Source organism: Aplidium turbinatum, chromosome 16, assembly GCF_918807975.1.
Source record: "Aplidium turbinatum chromosome 16, kaAplTurb1.1, whole genome shotgun sequence".
Lineage (NCBI taxonomy): Eukaryota > Metazoa > Chordata > Ascidiacea > Aplousobranchia > Polyclinidae > Aplidium > Aplidium turbinatum.
The window spans coordinates 15,320,584-15,338,354 of record NC_137487.1 but is presented as its reverse complement, the minus strand read 5'-3'; the positions used below and the strand labels follow the sequence as shown (position 1 = coordinate 15,338,354).

The window sequence follows — 17,771 nt, the reverse complement described above, 5'->3', positions numbered from 1 at the left end:
TTCGCGAGCCGCACAAAAGCTTCACGAGGGCCGCATGCGGCCCGCGTGCCAAGGTTTGGACCACCCTGCGCTAGATACTTGCGGAACGTTCATTAAACTTCTTTAGCTTCGCTACATAGACTCTGTCATAAAGGATAGGCCAGTCTATTTATCGGCAAGAGGCTTAATTTTTTTTCTGAAAATTTTGATAACGACGTGCAATAAAATGCATAATTTAAAAATGTACCAATAATGCATTAAAGTTCCAGCGAACTACCTGAGGCTGATTCTGATATCATTCCACTTGCGTCTTTAGACCTGTAGCTTACTTAGCTGCACAACTTATCTGTTTGAAGTAAGTTTGGTAGTCCGATTAAACCTTTCAGGGATACTACAGTATATTGAAACAAGTTAAAATATTGTATTGACCAAACAGTTTTTAACTTAATATAGGCTATTATAACGACGTCCACGGCTACAGCTAATCAAAAGCAAACTACAATACAAGACACTCTATTTGTCACAATGTTGCTTTTATTAAAATTTACTTTTTGCACACCAATTATTTCAACACAATTTGCGTACATGCCACATCTCAAAAAAAAATTATGGATTTAATTCGTAACAGTCTAAAAACCCAACTTACCAAAAAAAAAGTCTTCTATGAAAGAAAAGTAGTTTATAAATTTCACCTTACATGCATCAGCTTATTGTTTATATGCATTACATTACAACTATCACCATACATTTTAAACACTCTAGCAAAATCCAGGGCTCCATACTCCTCCAAAATTAGCTGGATCGCCTGCAGAGGTTGTTTCGGAACTGATGGCATCAACTGTATTCTCTTTAGCATCTCTGAGAACTTTTTTCAGATAATTAAATATTATTGGATTGATCGTTGACGCCAGATTGTTTGTTTCGTACGGATCAGCTGAAAAGAGTTTGAGCTATCAATGAAGTTATCTAAAGGTAGGCTTACTTATTAGACCAAGGACCGTATTTAAACATAAGAACACAAGTCTTTGCCTAAAGTTTTCAACTGCATTTTTACCTTATATGCACGGAATTTACATTAAATCTGTGAGAGGGTTTGTTTGAAAATAGGCTATGTGTACTTTGTGTAGGCCTACCCCTTCCTTGAATAAAGATCCAATCTTAGGAGATAAAAAGTCCAAGGAAGTGAAATTATATAAAAGTACAAGTTAAGTTTAAGCCCCAGCAGAGCAATCTTTGAAACACTTGTTACCGTTAACAGAATAGATATTTGTAAAAATTTGAATAACAAATAGATTATATTGTCAGCGAGCAAAGTTACCATACAAATAAAACTATTTTGCTTTGGGGCACATTTGTCCTACACTGCTATGTTATCCTTTTTCATCAATTTTCAATAGACATGCCATATAGTCAGTGCTGTATTCGTAAAAAAAGCACAGAGTATACTGTCAGATTTGCCAAAATGATAAATAATACATAACTTGCAAAATACTAATCTTTATTCTACCATAATATGAATTGTCAACATCAAAATTGGACGAGAGGTACAAAATTGTTGTTGTACCTCGGTATGGAATTAAGTTCATGATACACCCGTGTACCATTGGTTCTCAAATGGTTAAGTAGTTAGTTAGCAGTTGTCAAGAATCAGTAAGGATAGCATAAGCACTCTCGTTGGAAAACCAGAGGGTATACTATAGTTGCTCAAAAAGCAGAGAGTATACTGCGTATACCTCCATATACCCTCGAATACAGCACTGCATATAGCATATAACAATTTTTTTGTACATGTGCATTAAAATGAAAAATAATAAAATTAATAACTTACTGCATGACCTGCTATGGAAAGACCTACCGTTTAGATCAAAGACATAATACTCTATCTTGTTGCTAATATAAGGCCCATAATTGCTTGGGTTTCCAATAACATCAGTTTGATTCTCTGGAGGCATTGTCCAATCATCAACTGCGCAAATACATCAATATCCAATTTAGTGCGCTTTACGACTAAAGTCGTTTTCACTTTCGCAGCCTTTCCAGCATTTATTTCACTTTATGCTCTTTGCCTTTATCTGGACAGCTCTATGAAGATACTAAGGAACATTGTTTACAATGAAAATTGCAGTCAGACAAAAATAATACATTAGCATTACAACTACATCAGAAAACAATAGTTCAATCTTGACTTCTCCGGAATAGTCAAAACGATAAAACGAAGCAAAAACTACGAAACAAAATAAAAAAAAACTTATTGCGTTGCGACTTGGAACTCCTGACACTCGAGTCCAGAAAGTTATGACATGACGAAAAAGGTTAAAGTCGCCAAATTAAATACGCGCAGTGAGGCAAGTTGCGAAAAACTCATTCCGCAATAAACGGAAATAGAACAAATTGCACACAGAAAACCGTTTCATAGTTTATACACCACTTTTAACAAAGTGGACGAAATGAAGGTAAACTGTAAAGTGCATAAGTCATCACTTTAAGGTTGGCTACTAACGGGTTCCAGAGCCGCCAGGGTTTCCTTCTATGAATTTGTACTTTCCTGATCGAATTGCAGCTCGAGGAACAACATCGTCTACTGGCTGAGAGGAATGAGATGTTGTTATGACGTTATACACCATTTCCTTCCTAGACAAAAACCAATGTTTAAACTATCGTAAGACTTTTCTTGCTGTTGAGGAATGTGACCAGTAGGCTTAGCCTAAACACATTGCAGATAGAAGTAGCTTACAGGTTAATTCTTTTGAAAATTATGTGCAACTAACCTATGTGATTTACAAGGAGCCTAGCAGCCTTTTATGCTGCATTTTTACTACAATTATGACAGTTGTGGAATGTATCATGTAAATTGCGATACCAAAAAGTTTCGAATATAATTCAGTCACAACTAACCCCTGGTAGCCCGTTTAAAAAAAAAGTAAGCAAAATTTCAGAAAAATTTTTGCTTACATTAAGTCAACTATAGCCATGTCTTGTTTCTGCATCGCATTTAACATTCAAAAATAACATGTAGGAAATTGTACTGAAATTGTACTGAAATTGTTCGCTTTGCGAAAAACCGAACAAAACGCGTATTTTATCTCAAACTCATTGCAGTTAGGCTAGCATAGCTAACCTATTTCGTTGAATTATCCCACGTATTTATTCGGGACTTTTTGGGAAACATCCGGGTATCTATGTAGTCTGAGATTTATGAAGCAAGCATTGAGGTAGAGATCAAGCAGCACATTTTACCTGGGAGATTCTGTGTTTTCAGATAGAGCTTTCCATATGTTCATGCCATCAATGCCTTCGGGTATATAGCTTGGGTTTTTGTTGTTGGCAAGGTAAATAAAAGTGGCAAACAAGTCTGTTACATGTACCAACCTGCAATAGTACTTTCAGTAAGTAGGCTATGCTTACCAGAACAATCTGGATATTTCTAGAGCCTAGTTATGCGACTTTGTAGGATAACCTAATAATAGGATTTATCAATTACCACAAAAAAAACTATACAGTAGGTCTATGAGCCTAAATACAAACATAACGTATTGCAAAAAATGATTAGGCTACGATGACACAAATTGAGACGCATTATAGCCAGGGCCGGATTTAGAGGAAAAAAGGCCCTAAGCTATTGTCAGTTTTAGGCCCCTAACCCCTTACGGCCATAGAGACAAGTATTTTAAACAACCGCTGATTACATAGTGATGGAGAAATATGCACGCAATATTGCACATGTCAACAAAGATGTGTTGTATCTTCAAATAAAAGTTTGTTTCGAGGAGCTTTACATTTTAGCCAAGTCACCTTTTCAACTGTAGATTGCTTATAAGGTAAGAGTTAGGTTAAATGAAATTACTTACCCGTTGTGGACGTATCCTGTTTCAGATAACAGATTACTTCTTATAAATGCTGGAACTCTGTTGCCTCCTTCCCATAAAGTGTGTTTACTTCCACGCAATGGGTAATTATTTCCTTTTCCTCCAACCCCTTGGTCTAGTTGCGGTTCACCTCCATTCTACGGAAACATTTTGACACATCTTTCAAGAAAACATGATTTAAGACGAACGACAATTTTCAACACAAAAAATGAATTTATGGAAATGTCCCGGTGAAAGTTACCAAATAGACTAAAGGCAAATAAAGAAAAATATTTTGAAGTAGAGTAAAAGTTATGTAAAAAACTTTGAATCGCAGATCACCGAGTTTCTAGATGACACGTGGCTAGGTTTATTAACTAGAAAAACGACACAATTTCTACAAAAGTTTGATTAAGCTATACTCTGGTATTGAACTCTAAAGAAAAAAATATACCCAAAACTCCGAAAATGTTAATTTTGACATTAGGCTATCTGGTTTGTCTGTTTCTTGCATAGGTCTATTTCTTGCCTTGCAATGCCATATTTTGGGACTGAAAACCGGGGCGCTTCAGAACAACAGGCCTCATTAAAGAAAACTGCAGAATTTGACGTCGTTTCTGTATTTTGCTATCTTGGTGACATGATCAGACTATCAAGAGACTGTATTGATGTCATCTCAGTGAAGGTGCAATTGGCTTGCAAGAGTTTCTGTGAGCTCATCTCTATCCTTACAGACAGGGATATTCCGTTCGGTAGCAGCAGTCACGTGTATAATATGAGTGTAAGAAGTGCTTTGTTGTATGCAAGTAAAACCTGGTCCATCACTGTCGAAGAGCAAAATCGGCTGTCGCAATGGCAATGTGATGCTACGGTGGATCTGTTCCAAGCGCCTTTCTGACCGAGTGAAGATGGAAAAGTTGAGATCCAGGCTTGACATTCATCATCTTGAGGATATCATGGGATGGAGAAGGCTGCACAGTGAGACACGCACAGTGAGTCCGCACAGTGAGACACGTGCAACGCATGGAACAAATTGCGTGATCGAAAAAAATCCTTTGTAGGCTACGTCTATGGGAATAACCCTCGAGGACGTCCTAAAAAGCGATGACTCGACACAATCACGAAAATCTGCAATTGCAGGATCTTGTTTCGGACTACACCGACAGGACCAGGGTGGCAAAAATGCCATCAGACAAAATAGAATTCGTTGGCCAACCCTCGAAACATGGTGAACAAGAGACGTAGGTAGAGATAGATGCAATACATGAATAGATGGAAACACGACGATTAGCGCAGAGGTTGGTTGAACAAGTGTTAAAGTCATAGCAAGCCACTAGAAATCGGACATGCATCGGAAAGGCTAATGTCGAAATCGACATTTTCAGAGTTCTAAGTACCGTAGTCTATAGGCTAACTCAAAATAAACTTTGCTACAAACGTTTCATTTTCTAATTATTATTGAACTGAAAGTAAACTCAACAAAAACTTGTTTCACAGCGTAAAACCTAAAAATCGTAAACGAACTGCAATGGTTAAAATATATAAATTGAACTTAAAAAAATGTTAAATTGACACTGCCAGAATTCTATTTAACAGTTCAAACTAAAATCAAACAGTCTTACTAATAGCTCAACTTACATCTGAATAAAAAACGAAAACCGTGTTGTCCCAAAAACCATTGTCTTTCAAAGCATCGACGAGACGCACGACTTGATCATCAAGAGCAGTGATCATCCCAAGGTAAGTTTTGCGATCCTTGTCTTCAAGTTGGGGTGAGTACAGGTCAGTATAAGAAGAATCGACCTATAATATCAAACATGATGTTGATATCTAGTTCAATCAAAAGTGAAAACGATACTTTCAATTAAAACTCATACATAGGTTTACCTCTAATGGCGTATGAGGAGCATTGTAAGCCATGTACAAAAACATGGGATCGTTTGAGTCGTGATTTTCTATTTTGTTGATGGCAGCATTAGTGAAGTCAGTTGTACTGTAAGCTCCAAACGAAGCGTTGTTCACAGCAGTGTCATTGCGATAATCTAAACCCGCTTTGAATACAAAGAATGTAATGGATAAATAGGGTAAAAGGTACTTAATTATTTCTCAAACAATAGAAATGGGCATATCTCTTAAAGACTTCCGCTATGCTTGCATTTGAGGGTGATTTCTCGAACTAAGGTATGTTCAACTATATTTCAGATGTTGTTCCCAAATTTGGTGATTCAAAATTACTTTAAATTTAATTTAAAGCAAGTGTAGTATCTCCATGAAACTCATCAAAAACTTTTTACAAAATTTAATTTTTATACAGAAGTTACGACTTAAAAAAAAACTGAATCAAGGATACTTTACTGTATACCCCTTAGTTGAAGTTTTCATTTTCTTATTTTTTCTTAGTTATAAAAGCTTAGTCAAATATTTCTTGAATGTTTAGTTTCTTTTTAAATTGAGTTAGTTTACAAATAGCATTGCAAGATGAGTTGAATACAAATCGTTTTATACGAATTTTGTGTAACCTCAATTTTTGGGCTAGTTTAGTAATGAACAAGATTTGGGCCACCATTAGACCTACCTTAAAAATTGCATTTCTGCTTATAACTTGACAAACTTCAGACAAAACTTTTCTTAACGCACCTAGGCGTTTTTACCATTGACACTCCGTATTAATTGCACTGACGTCATGATACTGGTAATATTTCAACTGTAGTAACTTAAAAGTATGTTGTTTTTTTTGTTCCACGGTTTCTAAATTCTTAAATTTAAACTTGATTAATTTTTTAAAGTTTGAGTTGTGAGCTAGAATTCTGTGGTTTAACTACGGTTTTTTTAGTTCAATTTTGCGTTTGTGGTCCTAAGATTACCATATGTCACAAATTTATCCTAAAAACTTCTTCAACAACCCTTTCGAATGAATTTCAAAGTCAGGGTTCTGACCAAAATGACATTAGCCTAAGTTTTCCGAAAACAAAGAAGATAAAGTTGAAACTATAGATTTCTTTTTGCCACTTTTGTCACTCTCAATAGACAGAATTAAATTAAGAAAAAATACTGAAGTCATGACAGTGATTAAAATACTGCAGGCCTATAATCTAGAAACTTTAAGCAATGATATAGAATACTCATGTTATTACGTCCTGTCAGGTGAGAGTAGTAAGAAATTAGTCCATTGTAACATCCATAATGAGAAGAAAATCCCCTAAAAACAAAATAGTCCAAGTTATTAGCAAAAACCGCAAATGATCGTATATACCTACCTGTGGACAGTTTGAAAAGAAACTTTTCCCCTTTGAACGCAAGTTGCCACTGACAATATTAAAGTGTTTGTTTTGTTTTTTTGCAAAAAAGAAAAAACTGATTTATTGCATCACACTTTTTGTGATAAATGCTGCCGAACATATTTGAGTCTATACCTGTTTATTTTATTTTTCATTTTTATAACTTACAGCAACCCAGTATTGCATTTTGGCAAAGGTTTTGTGCGTTTTAGTATTCCATGCATATCGCATAATGTTGTTTACATGTGATTTCCGCTCCAATAGCTCAGTTGGCTAAGCGCCAAATTTGTACACGAATAAGCCACAAGATCAACTTGCGCTGCTTGAGCTCTAGAGATATGTATTTGAGCAACGCATTTCAAAAACATCTTTTCCTGCAATGGTGCCTAACTGCCTATAGTGGGTGAACTAATTCACAGACTCTTACGGTTGTAGGTAGGCTACTGTAGAATAGCTACAGAAACCCACAAACGTAAAGGAAGTGAAAAGAGGTCTTAACACGAGTGGAGCTATGTATACAAGTGACAAATCACTGTCTGGTTACCAAGTCCTGCCGCAATAATTACGAACTACTCACAGCCACAGGGCGGCACGACGTAATCAAGCGCACGTGACTCGGTGCAATGCACTTGCACTAAGGTAATAACCATAACGCAAAACTAACGTTACTTAACTATATCACAGACAAGTCCACTTCGACAATCAAAAACTTCACTCTTTCAACCTAAGTGTCAAACCCAGCTCAGTGGCCGAGTGGTTTCGCCTTCGGCTCTGGTGCTGGTAGATCTGAGATCGATTCCAGGTCGGGTCAAACCGAAGACTTTAAAAACGGTACCGATTGTGTTCTATCCTGCCTAGCGCAGTTAGAATGGGTCGGGTAATAATGTGATAACATCGTAAACCTGATACAAATTAAAAATGAGCCTTGTCGCTAAAAGACCTTAGCTGTTGTAGAGCGACAATAAATAAAACCATAACATTATTATTATTATTACCTAAGTGTCAGGGACTGTGTCAATACTTTAAAGCCTCATTATGTATACCAAACAATTAAGCTCTCAAAGAGGCTTTCTCAGTTGGAAGATAAAGATCCTCACAAGCAATCAAACAAACGTTATTCACCTTTCTAATGGAGTATACGCTTCATTGCAAAATCCCAGATGCCATTTCCCAACCATGTAACTAGTGTATCCAGCATTTTCAAGATATTCAGGAAGAAGAGTCAAATCCAAAGGAAGGCCACTTGTTTGAGTAGGCCAAAGAACATCTTCCTGGCATACAGAGAAAAGGATAAAATTACTGGATAGTGTACACTGTACGTCGAAAAAAAAATGGTATTAACAATAGGTTAAAACCTTGACATATCCAAGGATATCCAGCGTCATTAAGTCAATTTGAGCCCGGTACGAATGAGAGGCTCATGTCCTCCACACAAGACATCTCTAAATTACTGATATTACCCAAAAAAGACGTAGTTTTATCAAAAAAGTAGTTTTCTTTCAAAACAGAGGCAATCGCATTATATCACAATGGGACTTGAAATATTACATGGTGCTTTTTACTTCCTGGCCCTTGCTCTTCATAAACATCTCGGAGCCCTAAAGTTCCTCCGAGCCTGGCTAAAAAGTATCCCCGGGACTTTCTGACGATATTATTGATGATACCCAGATAAATTATATTGTTTGTGGGCAGGATATTTGCCAAGCTTTAAATTTATTTTTGTTGTTGTGAAAATATACTGTACAGCGCAAAATGTATCCCTAACTACAGACGGCTTAAGTAACGAATCTTTGAAAAATGGATTGCATCATCATGTTATGCAAGATTCCACATTTTAAAGATTCAGACTATCGATGATATTTTAGAGTATTATTTTTTATTGTGTCAACAGTTTTTACTGGAATGTGTTGGCTATATATAAATGACCTTAACTGTTTGTCAAATTAGCTGTGGATGGATAAACTTTTAAAGAGATACTAAAACAACTCATATGTTGTTTCAACAACCTAATATCCTATCAAGTCTATTTCACCGACAGGAACGCACATTTTGTTAACTAGACTGCTTGCCTCTGTGAGTTAGAAATATCTGCTTTAGATGGAAAAAATACTTTTCAGTTGCATTACACCGCTTAAACACTCCGAAGGTTGTTTCGTTTGTCGCATCCAGGCTTACGCCCGGTGATTGAAGATTTTGATTAAGTGGACAGGAAGGCAAGGAAGCCAATCTTTGTGACCACCTTCAGGCATGCCTTTAAGCGTCTTGCCAAAGACACAGTCGCATGCTCTTGAGCGGTGTCGAACCGGCGCCCTTTCGAACGTCGTTTCAGGGCTCTCACCACTCGGCAATGCAACCGACTCCAAAGGTCAGAAGATACAAAAAAGTCTGCTGTGGTGGAGTAGATTCGTTATAGATTATCTCAGCTAACTTTAACAGAAAATGATCTTCAATGGTCAGGACTCATTTGGCCACCACATCTTACTTATTTTGATCAATGCAAGGTGAACTACAAAAACGAACAGTTAGCCAACCTGCATTCCGATTCTTATTGGGTAGTATCCGGTAAGCAATGCTGCACGTGAAGGTGTACAAACTTCTTGGGCGTATGCTTGTTCTAGTATTACTCCTTCTGCTGCCAGATCCGCTATGTTTGGCATTATAACCTCTTTGTTATGCCAACTAACATCGTTGAAACCTGCAAATTGATCTGATTGAAAATTGTGCAGAAACAATACAATTATTCAACACACTTGTGTTCAGCAAAACAAACACAACATCAACGTTTGATTTCCACATAATTAAACATTCTAAAGTCAAAGGAAAGCAAAATTCACCTACAGTATGGTTGACATTTCAAACCATAAGGATTGAATAAAACCAGAAATTCTAGATATGATGTAAAGGAAGAAAGTATAAGAACAAAGATAACTTAGAAAATAAGCGCTCAAATAATAAAATACAGAAGACTTGCAACAATTCAAAGAAACAGTTTCTTATTAAAGGATGTGCTACACTAGGAAAAGTCCACCACCTCATGCCTGGAGAGGTACATCATAAGATAAAGCCAATAATAAAAATAAATAAATTATCGCACAAATTTGGATGTTTAAAATCTAAATCAGGTGAAATGTTTTTGGAAAAAGGCTAGATTCCGATCAGATGAAAAGAATACATTGAAGATTTGTATGGAAACCCAAAAAGAACAACAAAAGTATTTGAAATCTCCGAGCCGCTTTCAAGCCAAACTGTTTTTAAAAAGCGAAATCGCATTTGCTGTAAATAAAACGAAAACAAACAAAGCATCAGGCTCAAATTAAATAAGCACTGAAATTAAAAAAGCGTTAAAAACCCTTGTCCATTGATATCGACATCCTTCACGCAATCTGTAACAAAATATACGAAACCGATGAAATATCAACTGAATTGAAGAAATCTATTTTCATGACAATTCCGAAAAGAAAACGCACAAACGAATGCGAAAACTATTGCGAATGCAATATGCGAATGCAAAGCCGAACAAGTTCCTCTAATTCTGAAACGTAAAGACAAAAAACCACTCTAACAGATGAAAAATGGAAAGTACCGAGAGAAGACCAGCACATAAGTAGCCTAATAGAGATGGTCAAAACAGGAGGTGATGTTTTTCTTGAAAAGTTATGAAACATATTTAACAACGTGATCGCAATGGAGAAAAAACACCCAAACAGTGAAAGAATGTAATAGTTAGTCTTCTCTTTAAAAAAAGGTAACAAGAAAGATTTTGCAAACTATTGCCTTATTTTTCTACTCTCACATAGCCTATTTACCAACAATTTATAAAAATCATTATGAGCAGAATCAGCAGCAGTCGTAATGAAAGCTAGGACTTACCCATGTCATCCACATACACCAAGACAATATGTGGTGAGGCTTCTTGAGCTAAACAAGACAAACGTACGGTTAAAATTTTCACCAAAAATCTGGCCAAAAAAGTCATAATACGATTTTTCAAGCGTATTTACCTCACTACATGGACTACAACGTGTGTGACAATCATGCAACAACCTTGCGGGCTACATTTTTATAACATAAGCTGTTTTTCCTGTTATAGGAACGACATGTGACCAAGACGAGATTGCGTGACCACAGCAAAAACAATTGCCGCACTCTGTTTCAAGAACAGTTCTCCATTTAGCGCACTTAGTAAATAGAATAATTTATAAACTATGTTTCACAAAGGGAAGCTTCCTCTTCCAATCTCGTTGACCGGGACTGATTCAGCGGTTAAAAATCTCTACAACTATAGGTTATGCAGAACTCGTTATGAAAAAGCTTTCAAAGAGTTTTTCTTCCTAATCATATAGTTGTGGTTTATGACCGGACATTGGTGTAATCAATGCCACTGATACACCCTTTCAGTTGAATCGAGATGCCACGCCACTCCAAACATAGGCTACAAGTCTATCCAATAGAGCAATTTAAGAAAGAGTAAGTTTATTTTCAGTAGGCTACAATACGTATGTTTCTTAATGCAGAAGGAAATGTCTTGCTCACTGCACTAAATTTACTAAACCCGATGGACATATCATTGCTCCGTCTGTTCAATGACCCTTTTTGTGATTTCCAATTGTATTCAGGGCTGTGTTAGTACCATCTCGTTCCCCTGCTCCGAATCTGGCTTAGGGGTCCTATTTTTAGTAACTTAACGATGACAAAAATGTTTCTTAAACCATGGGTTGTAATTCAAATCAAAAATATCAGACTTTGACCCCACAATTTTTTAGGATCCCATAACAATGCAAAACGCTACCGGTGTAGAGTTAAACTAAAACAAAAACAACTAAAAGATCTACGTTTGTTATAAACATCTCAAAATCTTTCAACTAAACAGCCTTTAACCGCCAGTCTAAAACAACACACATTAGACATGCACAATTATTTGAGTTTTTATTTTTATTATTTTAATGATCAATGCATTGTGCAGACTTTCGTGTTTTCTTGTTGTTTCGACAATACTTTGACTCACGAGAGGTGAGATTTTCTCTAATTGTGAATTTTCAAGTTAAAAAAACAAAAAACATAATATGCTTGTTAAGACTTAATCTTCTTCAGATCTTAAAAACATTTCTCGTAGCTTTTAACAGCTACAATCGGCTGCTGAGAAACTTATTGTAAACGTTATGCTTTTGACCTTCAAAAACATTTTATTGATTTAGAAGAAATTTAAAAATGTTTCGCTGTGTTGTAGGTTTTGTTAAAGCAATATAACGGCAGAAAAGAACTTGTCAAAATCCCATCTTTTCAGAATCATTGTCAATTATATCTTACAGACTACAGTGTTGTCGGTTATGCGTGTAATCGTGCTACCAGATCTTACCAGATATTCTTAAATTAACAGTTTACTGACCTCTGGGGCAGTCATTCTTTGAAATGCATTTTCCCTTGTGAAGAACTTTATTATACGGACAGAAACAACCGGCCACACACTGTTGTGTGCATGCACGTGGTCTTTGACTACAAGTTGGAGGACATGCAAATCCACACAGCTTATATACCATCGGCGCCTGGCAACCTATAAAATGGCTTAAATGTAATCAGTGGCGTCAGCAGGAAGCATTAGAGTTAGACCTTGATAGACCTACGTAGTAGGGTGGAGTGAAAAAAACTTTTTATAAAATTTTTATTAGCTCGGGGTTGGAAAACTTGCCAATTACTACTAAAACTAGTTGTGCAAAATTATAATGTAGTCTGACGAGAGCTTAATCTGCCACCAGCCACTTGAAAATTTACCATTGGGCCATTCCGTGTCAATTCACATAATCAAGAAATCCAACCTCTTCAATTTTTCTTAAATTTTACACACCTTTTCATTATCTTATATGATGAACACCTGCAAAATTTGAGTGGAATTTATTGAGAAACACGAGAGTTATAAATCATTTAGTTTGGGGGGGTCTGCCGAGGGGGCACAATTTTTTTTATTTTTGCCCATGTTTGAGGTCCTATTACTGCTTAAGTAAATTAGGTAAGAACCCAATTTTTTTACAGGTGATAGTAATTCTGCCAATTATTGAAAAAACAACATCGGTCATATTGTCACTTTAAAAGGTCAAAGGTCATGGACATCCAAATGTGGCCGTTTCCAGTTCTCGGTTAAAATTTTTCAAAATTTTAAAACCTTGCTAAGACCCTATTTTTGATTGCTTTTGGCTGAAATTTAGTAGAAATGTTGTTTACAGGATTTTCTATGAAATTCAGTGTAAATTTTTACTGGGGTCATGGGTAACCGGGATATTAAAAGGACCTCTTTTTTGCTTTTTGTCATTTCGACCGATGTTTCACATTAAATACCTCCCAACCCCTTTAATATTTTGTACTGAAATTCTCTCAGTTTATAGATAATCCTGTAAACAACATTTCTACTAAATGTCAGCCAAAACCAATCAAAAATAGGGTCTTGGCAAGGTTTTAAAATTTTGGAAAATGTTAACCGAGAGCTGAAAACGGCCACATTTGGATGTCTTTGACCTTTGACCTTTGACCTTTTAGAGTGACAATGTGAACGGTGTTGTGTTTTCAATACTTGTCAGCAGTACTATCACCTGTAAAAAAATTGGGTTCTTACCTAATTTACTTAAGCAGTAATAGGACTTCAAACATGGGCAAAAATAAAAAAAATTGTGCCCCTCGGCAGACCCCCCCAAACTAAATGCTTTATAACTCTCGTGTCTCTCAACAAATTTCACTCAAATTTTGCAGGTGTTTATCTATTAAAATAATGAAAAGGTGTGTAAAATTTAGGAAAAATTGAAGAGGTTGAATTTCTTGATTATGTGAATTGACACGGAATGGCCCAATGGTAAATTTTCAAGTGGCTGGTGGCAGATCAAGCTCTCGTCAGATTACATTTTAATTTTGCACAACTAGTTTTAGTAGTAATTGGCAAGTTTTCCAACCCCGAGCTAATAAAAATTTTTATAAAAAGGTTTTTTCACTCCACCCTACTACGTAGTTACGTACCATGGCACTACGCAACATGCAAGTTTCCAATTACGCTATAAAACTAAAAAAGTGCTTTTAACAAAACAAACTTTTGTTTATTTAGTTGAAACATTTCCGTGCATTAATTTTGTTTCAGTTTATTTTGAGCCACTTTTCATAAAAACAATAGGTTTAATCTTACTTGGTATTTTAATCTGCCAAAATTGAGTAATTTAAGGGCTATTTTTTAATGGCAATTGAGCTAGAAAAAACTTCTGGAAACGATCATGGCTAAGCTTTGAGATCATGGCTAAGCTTTAAGACTTTCTTGTTGATCAAATGCAAAAATGACGGATTTTGCTCTGTGCAAACTTATTAAAATATCTTCAAAGCTATAATAGGCCTCTGTAATGCTTTTTACATCATTTTTCACATCTCTTGCTGATAATATTACAAACGGAACAGTTGACTGGTAAACGCTTTCGACTATCAGACGCCATATTGTAATGGAATCAAAGTGCATTTAACCCTATCTTAATACGAGCTGTTTTCGTACGCGGAAAGCACGTCACGGGCTATCTTAGCCTCGTGCTAATTAATCGTTAATAACGAGAGCTATGAAAACCACAGAGCCAAAATATTTTACAAGATAATAGTCATGTATATTGTGCGTATAGAAATTAAATTTTTACCCAACAAATTTATTGGACCATAGGCATACGAAGTCGAGCAACGTGATCAAGTTTAACATCTTCAAGTTTATTACATTTACAGAAACACAAAACTACGCAACAAATTAAGTATCGAACGTTTTCGACATCACAAGATGTCCTCTTCAGGAATAATAACTTAACTACATCTGAATAAAATACAATGGTTAACTAAATCTATATACAGGAAAAGACAAAAACTGCACAGTACTTCTGACTAGCTCAAACTCAACGATAAGCTCCACGAGAATCAAAGGCAACTGCATCAAAAGGTGTTAAACAGATCACATGATATGGTAGAAAGGCAAGGTACGAAAAAAACTAATTTTAAAATACAGAGAGCAAGAAAGACGAGTCGCAAGCATACAATTGTCTGTTCAAAAGTGAATTGTGACGTTTTATGTACAAGACTTCCAAGATCTTAGTTTGATACTCAGACCTGCCTCTGGACATGATCTCAAATTGCTGGATAGAAACGTTGTTTTGACATTCTGTACATGAGAAAATGTGATCTTTAATTGCGCTTTTCTGTACAGAATTGAAATTGAGGTGTTCCCCAGCTCTAGTCGATAAATGTCTTGTTGACATACCGATGTATGTCAGGCTTGCATCACGCAAACAACTGAATTTATAAACGACATTAGAACATACAGCAAAGGGCGAAGGCGACTTCAGCTGGAAATATCTGCCTACTTTGAACGTTCTATATACAGGGTAAATGTCACAATCAAATTTCTTTTTGACAATTTTAGCTAGATTTTTTGAAAATCTTACCGAATCTTTTCCCAAGAATGGTACATCAAAAAAGTTGCTAAAATCGTCTTCTTCGGGTTTATCTTTCGGTTTCGTATCCACAAAAGCTTTTAATATTTTATCAAAAAAGTATGACGGGTATCCATTTAAATGTAGCATATTTTCAACTTGTTAGTTTCATTGTGGAACAATAAGTCCGTTGAGCAAACCAAACGAGCACGAGATAAAAGACATAAGATTAATCCAGATTTCCACTTATTTGGGCAAAAAGCGTTGTAATTTAAAAGTAGGCCAGTGTCTCTACCGAAGCTTTAGCTCTAAATTTATTGGAATAAAGTGTTTGAGATGAAAAGATGCCAGAAAGTCGGATTTTATTCTAATTTCCTAAAAATAGCTTCAAAATTGAAATTTTTGAATTATAACATAAAGTAATGCTAAACTAAACAAAAAATTACTTTTGCTCATAAATATAAGGCATTTTTGGGCGTTTTTACATTTCAAAGTAATTGCACTAACATTTATTTTGCACTTACACTAAATTATATATATATCTAGTATTGCACGAAAATGTCCAGACACCTGAGACGAAATGCTTATTGTGAAGGACAGGAAGGTAGAAAAATTACCGGTGTAGGTTTAGAAAATTCGCAAAGAACAAAAACTAAAATTCAAGAAATTTCACACTTCTAGCATATTTCCTTCTAAGAAATATTTCACTACTAGAAGGGCGTCCTCACACAGCCCCGTGTCGCTACAGATACGGTTAAAAACTATTTTTTTATATACATAATATACTTAGCCTAACAATTTTTATGTGATTCAAAAAGTTATGGTTACTTTGAGTTTCATTCATTGGTTACCTGACTTTGCGTAGGCTCCGCCCACAAAACAAGCAATGATGACTATCAAGAATTTCATTGAATATCTTTATTTTTTACGGTCAAGCAAAGTTTTGAAGTAACTCAAAGATGAATACGTACCTGATGTTTTATAACCCATTTCATTTTACCCGATATATCCGTTCAACCTAAAACGTTACTTGAGTAACAAAAATGCGCAGTTAAAATAGTTGTCATCTGAAAGAAACAGATCACGATCACTTTCACCATTCGTGTTACAAGCAAAACCTTTGTAAAAACAATCTTTTAGGTAAGCCTAACTGAAATCAATTTCATTTTAAAATAACAAGAACGGTTACATGTATGGAAACACCAACGCAATCAATCCCGATGGCTCAGTTGGTTAGCGCGTGACTTCTGGAACGAAAAAGCTTCAAGATCTGATTCGACTCTCGGGGTGTGCGCTTGAGCAACGCACGGGACTGCTCTCCATTCAGCGGCATTTAATGAATGGAATAATTCCCCTGCAGCAAGACTTCAACAATCGGAAACTTCACTCTGTCAATCTCGGTGACCGGGTCTGCAGGGCCGTTGACAGGATTTCTCGGGCCCGGTACCAATTTATTTTCGGGCCCCCTTCATCGACAATGTTATGAATATCTTTTATTGATATGCTGTTAAAATGAGGATGACACATGCCGTTCAAAGTAGAAAATTAAGAGGAATATCATTTATATATATATTATTATATCCTCAAAGATTTGTTGTATCGACGAATTTCCCCAACTGCGTAATTACGCATGAGGAATTTCTCCGTAAACCACGAAATCTTTAAACCGTAAACCATGAAAAATTAAAGAGTGGGTGACGAAAAATATTGTGTGTTTTTGAAAAAAAAATTCGTGGTTAGGAAAATCACTATACCCGGAAGGGGGCACGATACTTTACCATCTGACGGCTGAAGTGGCTGTTTTAACCTCTGATGGCAATTCTTTTAGATCTGATTATATTAAGATCTTGATAAATGTGTGAAGTCGCGGGGAATCTTTTAAATCCGGGCCCCCTAAATATTCCAGGCCCGGGTCCAAAAGTATCACCTAAATCCCCCTGTCAACGCCCCTGCGGGTTTGAGTCAGTGGTTCAAAGCCTCTACAAGTATGCGAAACTGCCAGGATTAAGCTCTGCAGGAAGCTTTCCTAGTGCCAGGATAAAGATTTAATCAAATCAAAAATTCAAATCAAATATTTCAAATTCGGCAACATTTTAGAAAGAAACAAAGGAGCTTAAAACTTTATAGGCTGAAATATCCGGTTTGAAACAGCAGGACTTTTTAGGAACTGAATCCTTAATAAAGTACAAATGAAAATATAATAAATTTTTAGTACCACGTACAGTGCCGGATTTACC

The 17,771-nt window shown here is 36.0% G+C and overlaps 1 protein-coding gene across 2 annotated transcripts; it reads right to left on the bottom strand.

Moving 5' to 3' along the window:
- Positions 1–504: 504 nt before the first annotated feature.
- On the bottom strand, positions 505–16,603 carry LOC145785525 (arylsulfatase B-like). Of its 2 annotated transcripts, none has more exons than XM_082597183.1 (13): positions 16,506–16,603; positions 12,489–12,653; positions 10,973–11,020; positions 9,634–9,797; positions 8,225–8,373; positions 6,959–7,023; positions 5,712–5,875; positions 5,463–5,627; positions 3,828–3,982; positions 3,217–3,348; positions 2,480–2,610; positions 1,835–1,945; positions 505–913 (listed from the first exon to the last, which is right to left on the bottom strand). In XM_082597183.1, the coding sequence occupies exons 1-13, from the start codon at positions 16,522–16,524 to the stop codon at positions 738–740; spliced, it is 1,644 nt and encodes a 547-aa protein (XP_082453309.1). In that variant the 5' UTR covers positions 16,525–16,603; the 3' UTR covers positions 505–737. The 2 variants fall into 2 exon arrangements, with proteins under 2 accessions (XP_082453309.1, XP_082453310.1); XM_082597184.1 differs by lacking the exon at positions 16,506–16,603 and adding an exon at positions 15,547–15,664.
- Positions 16,604–17,771: the final 1,168 nt, after the last annotated feature.

Bases quoted from the DNA above. Each gene is read 5' to 3' on its own strand.
- LOC145785525 (XM_082597183.1), bottom strand. The intron at 2,611-3,216 runs GTAAAATGTGCT...GTTTTTGTCTAG, and splicing joins GAAAACACAGAATCTCCCAG to GAAGGAAATGGTGTATAACG. The intron at 914-1,834 runs GTAGGTCTTTCC...AACTCTTTTCAG, and splicing joins TTATGTCTTTGATCTAAACG to CTGATCCGTACGAAACAAAC.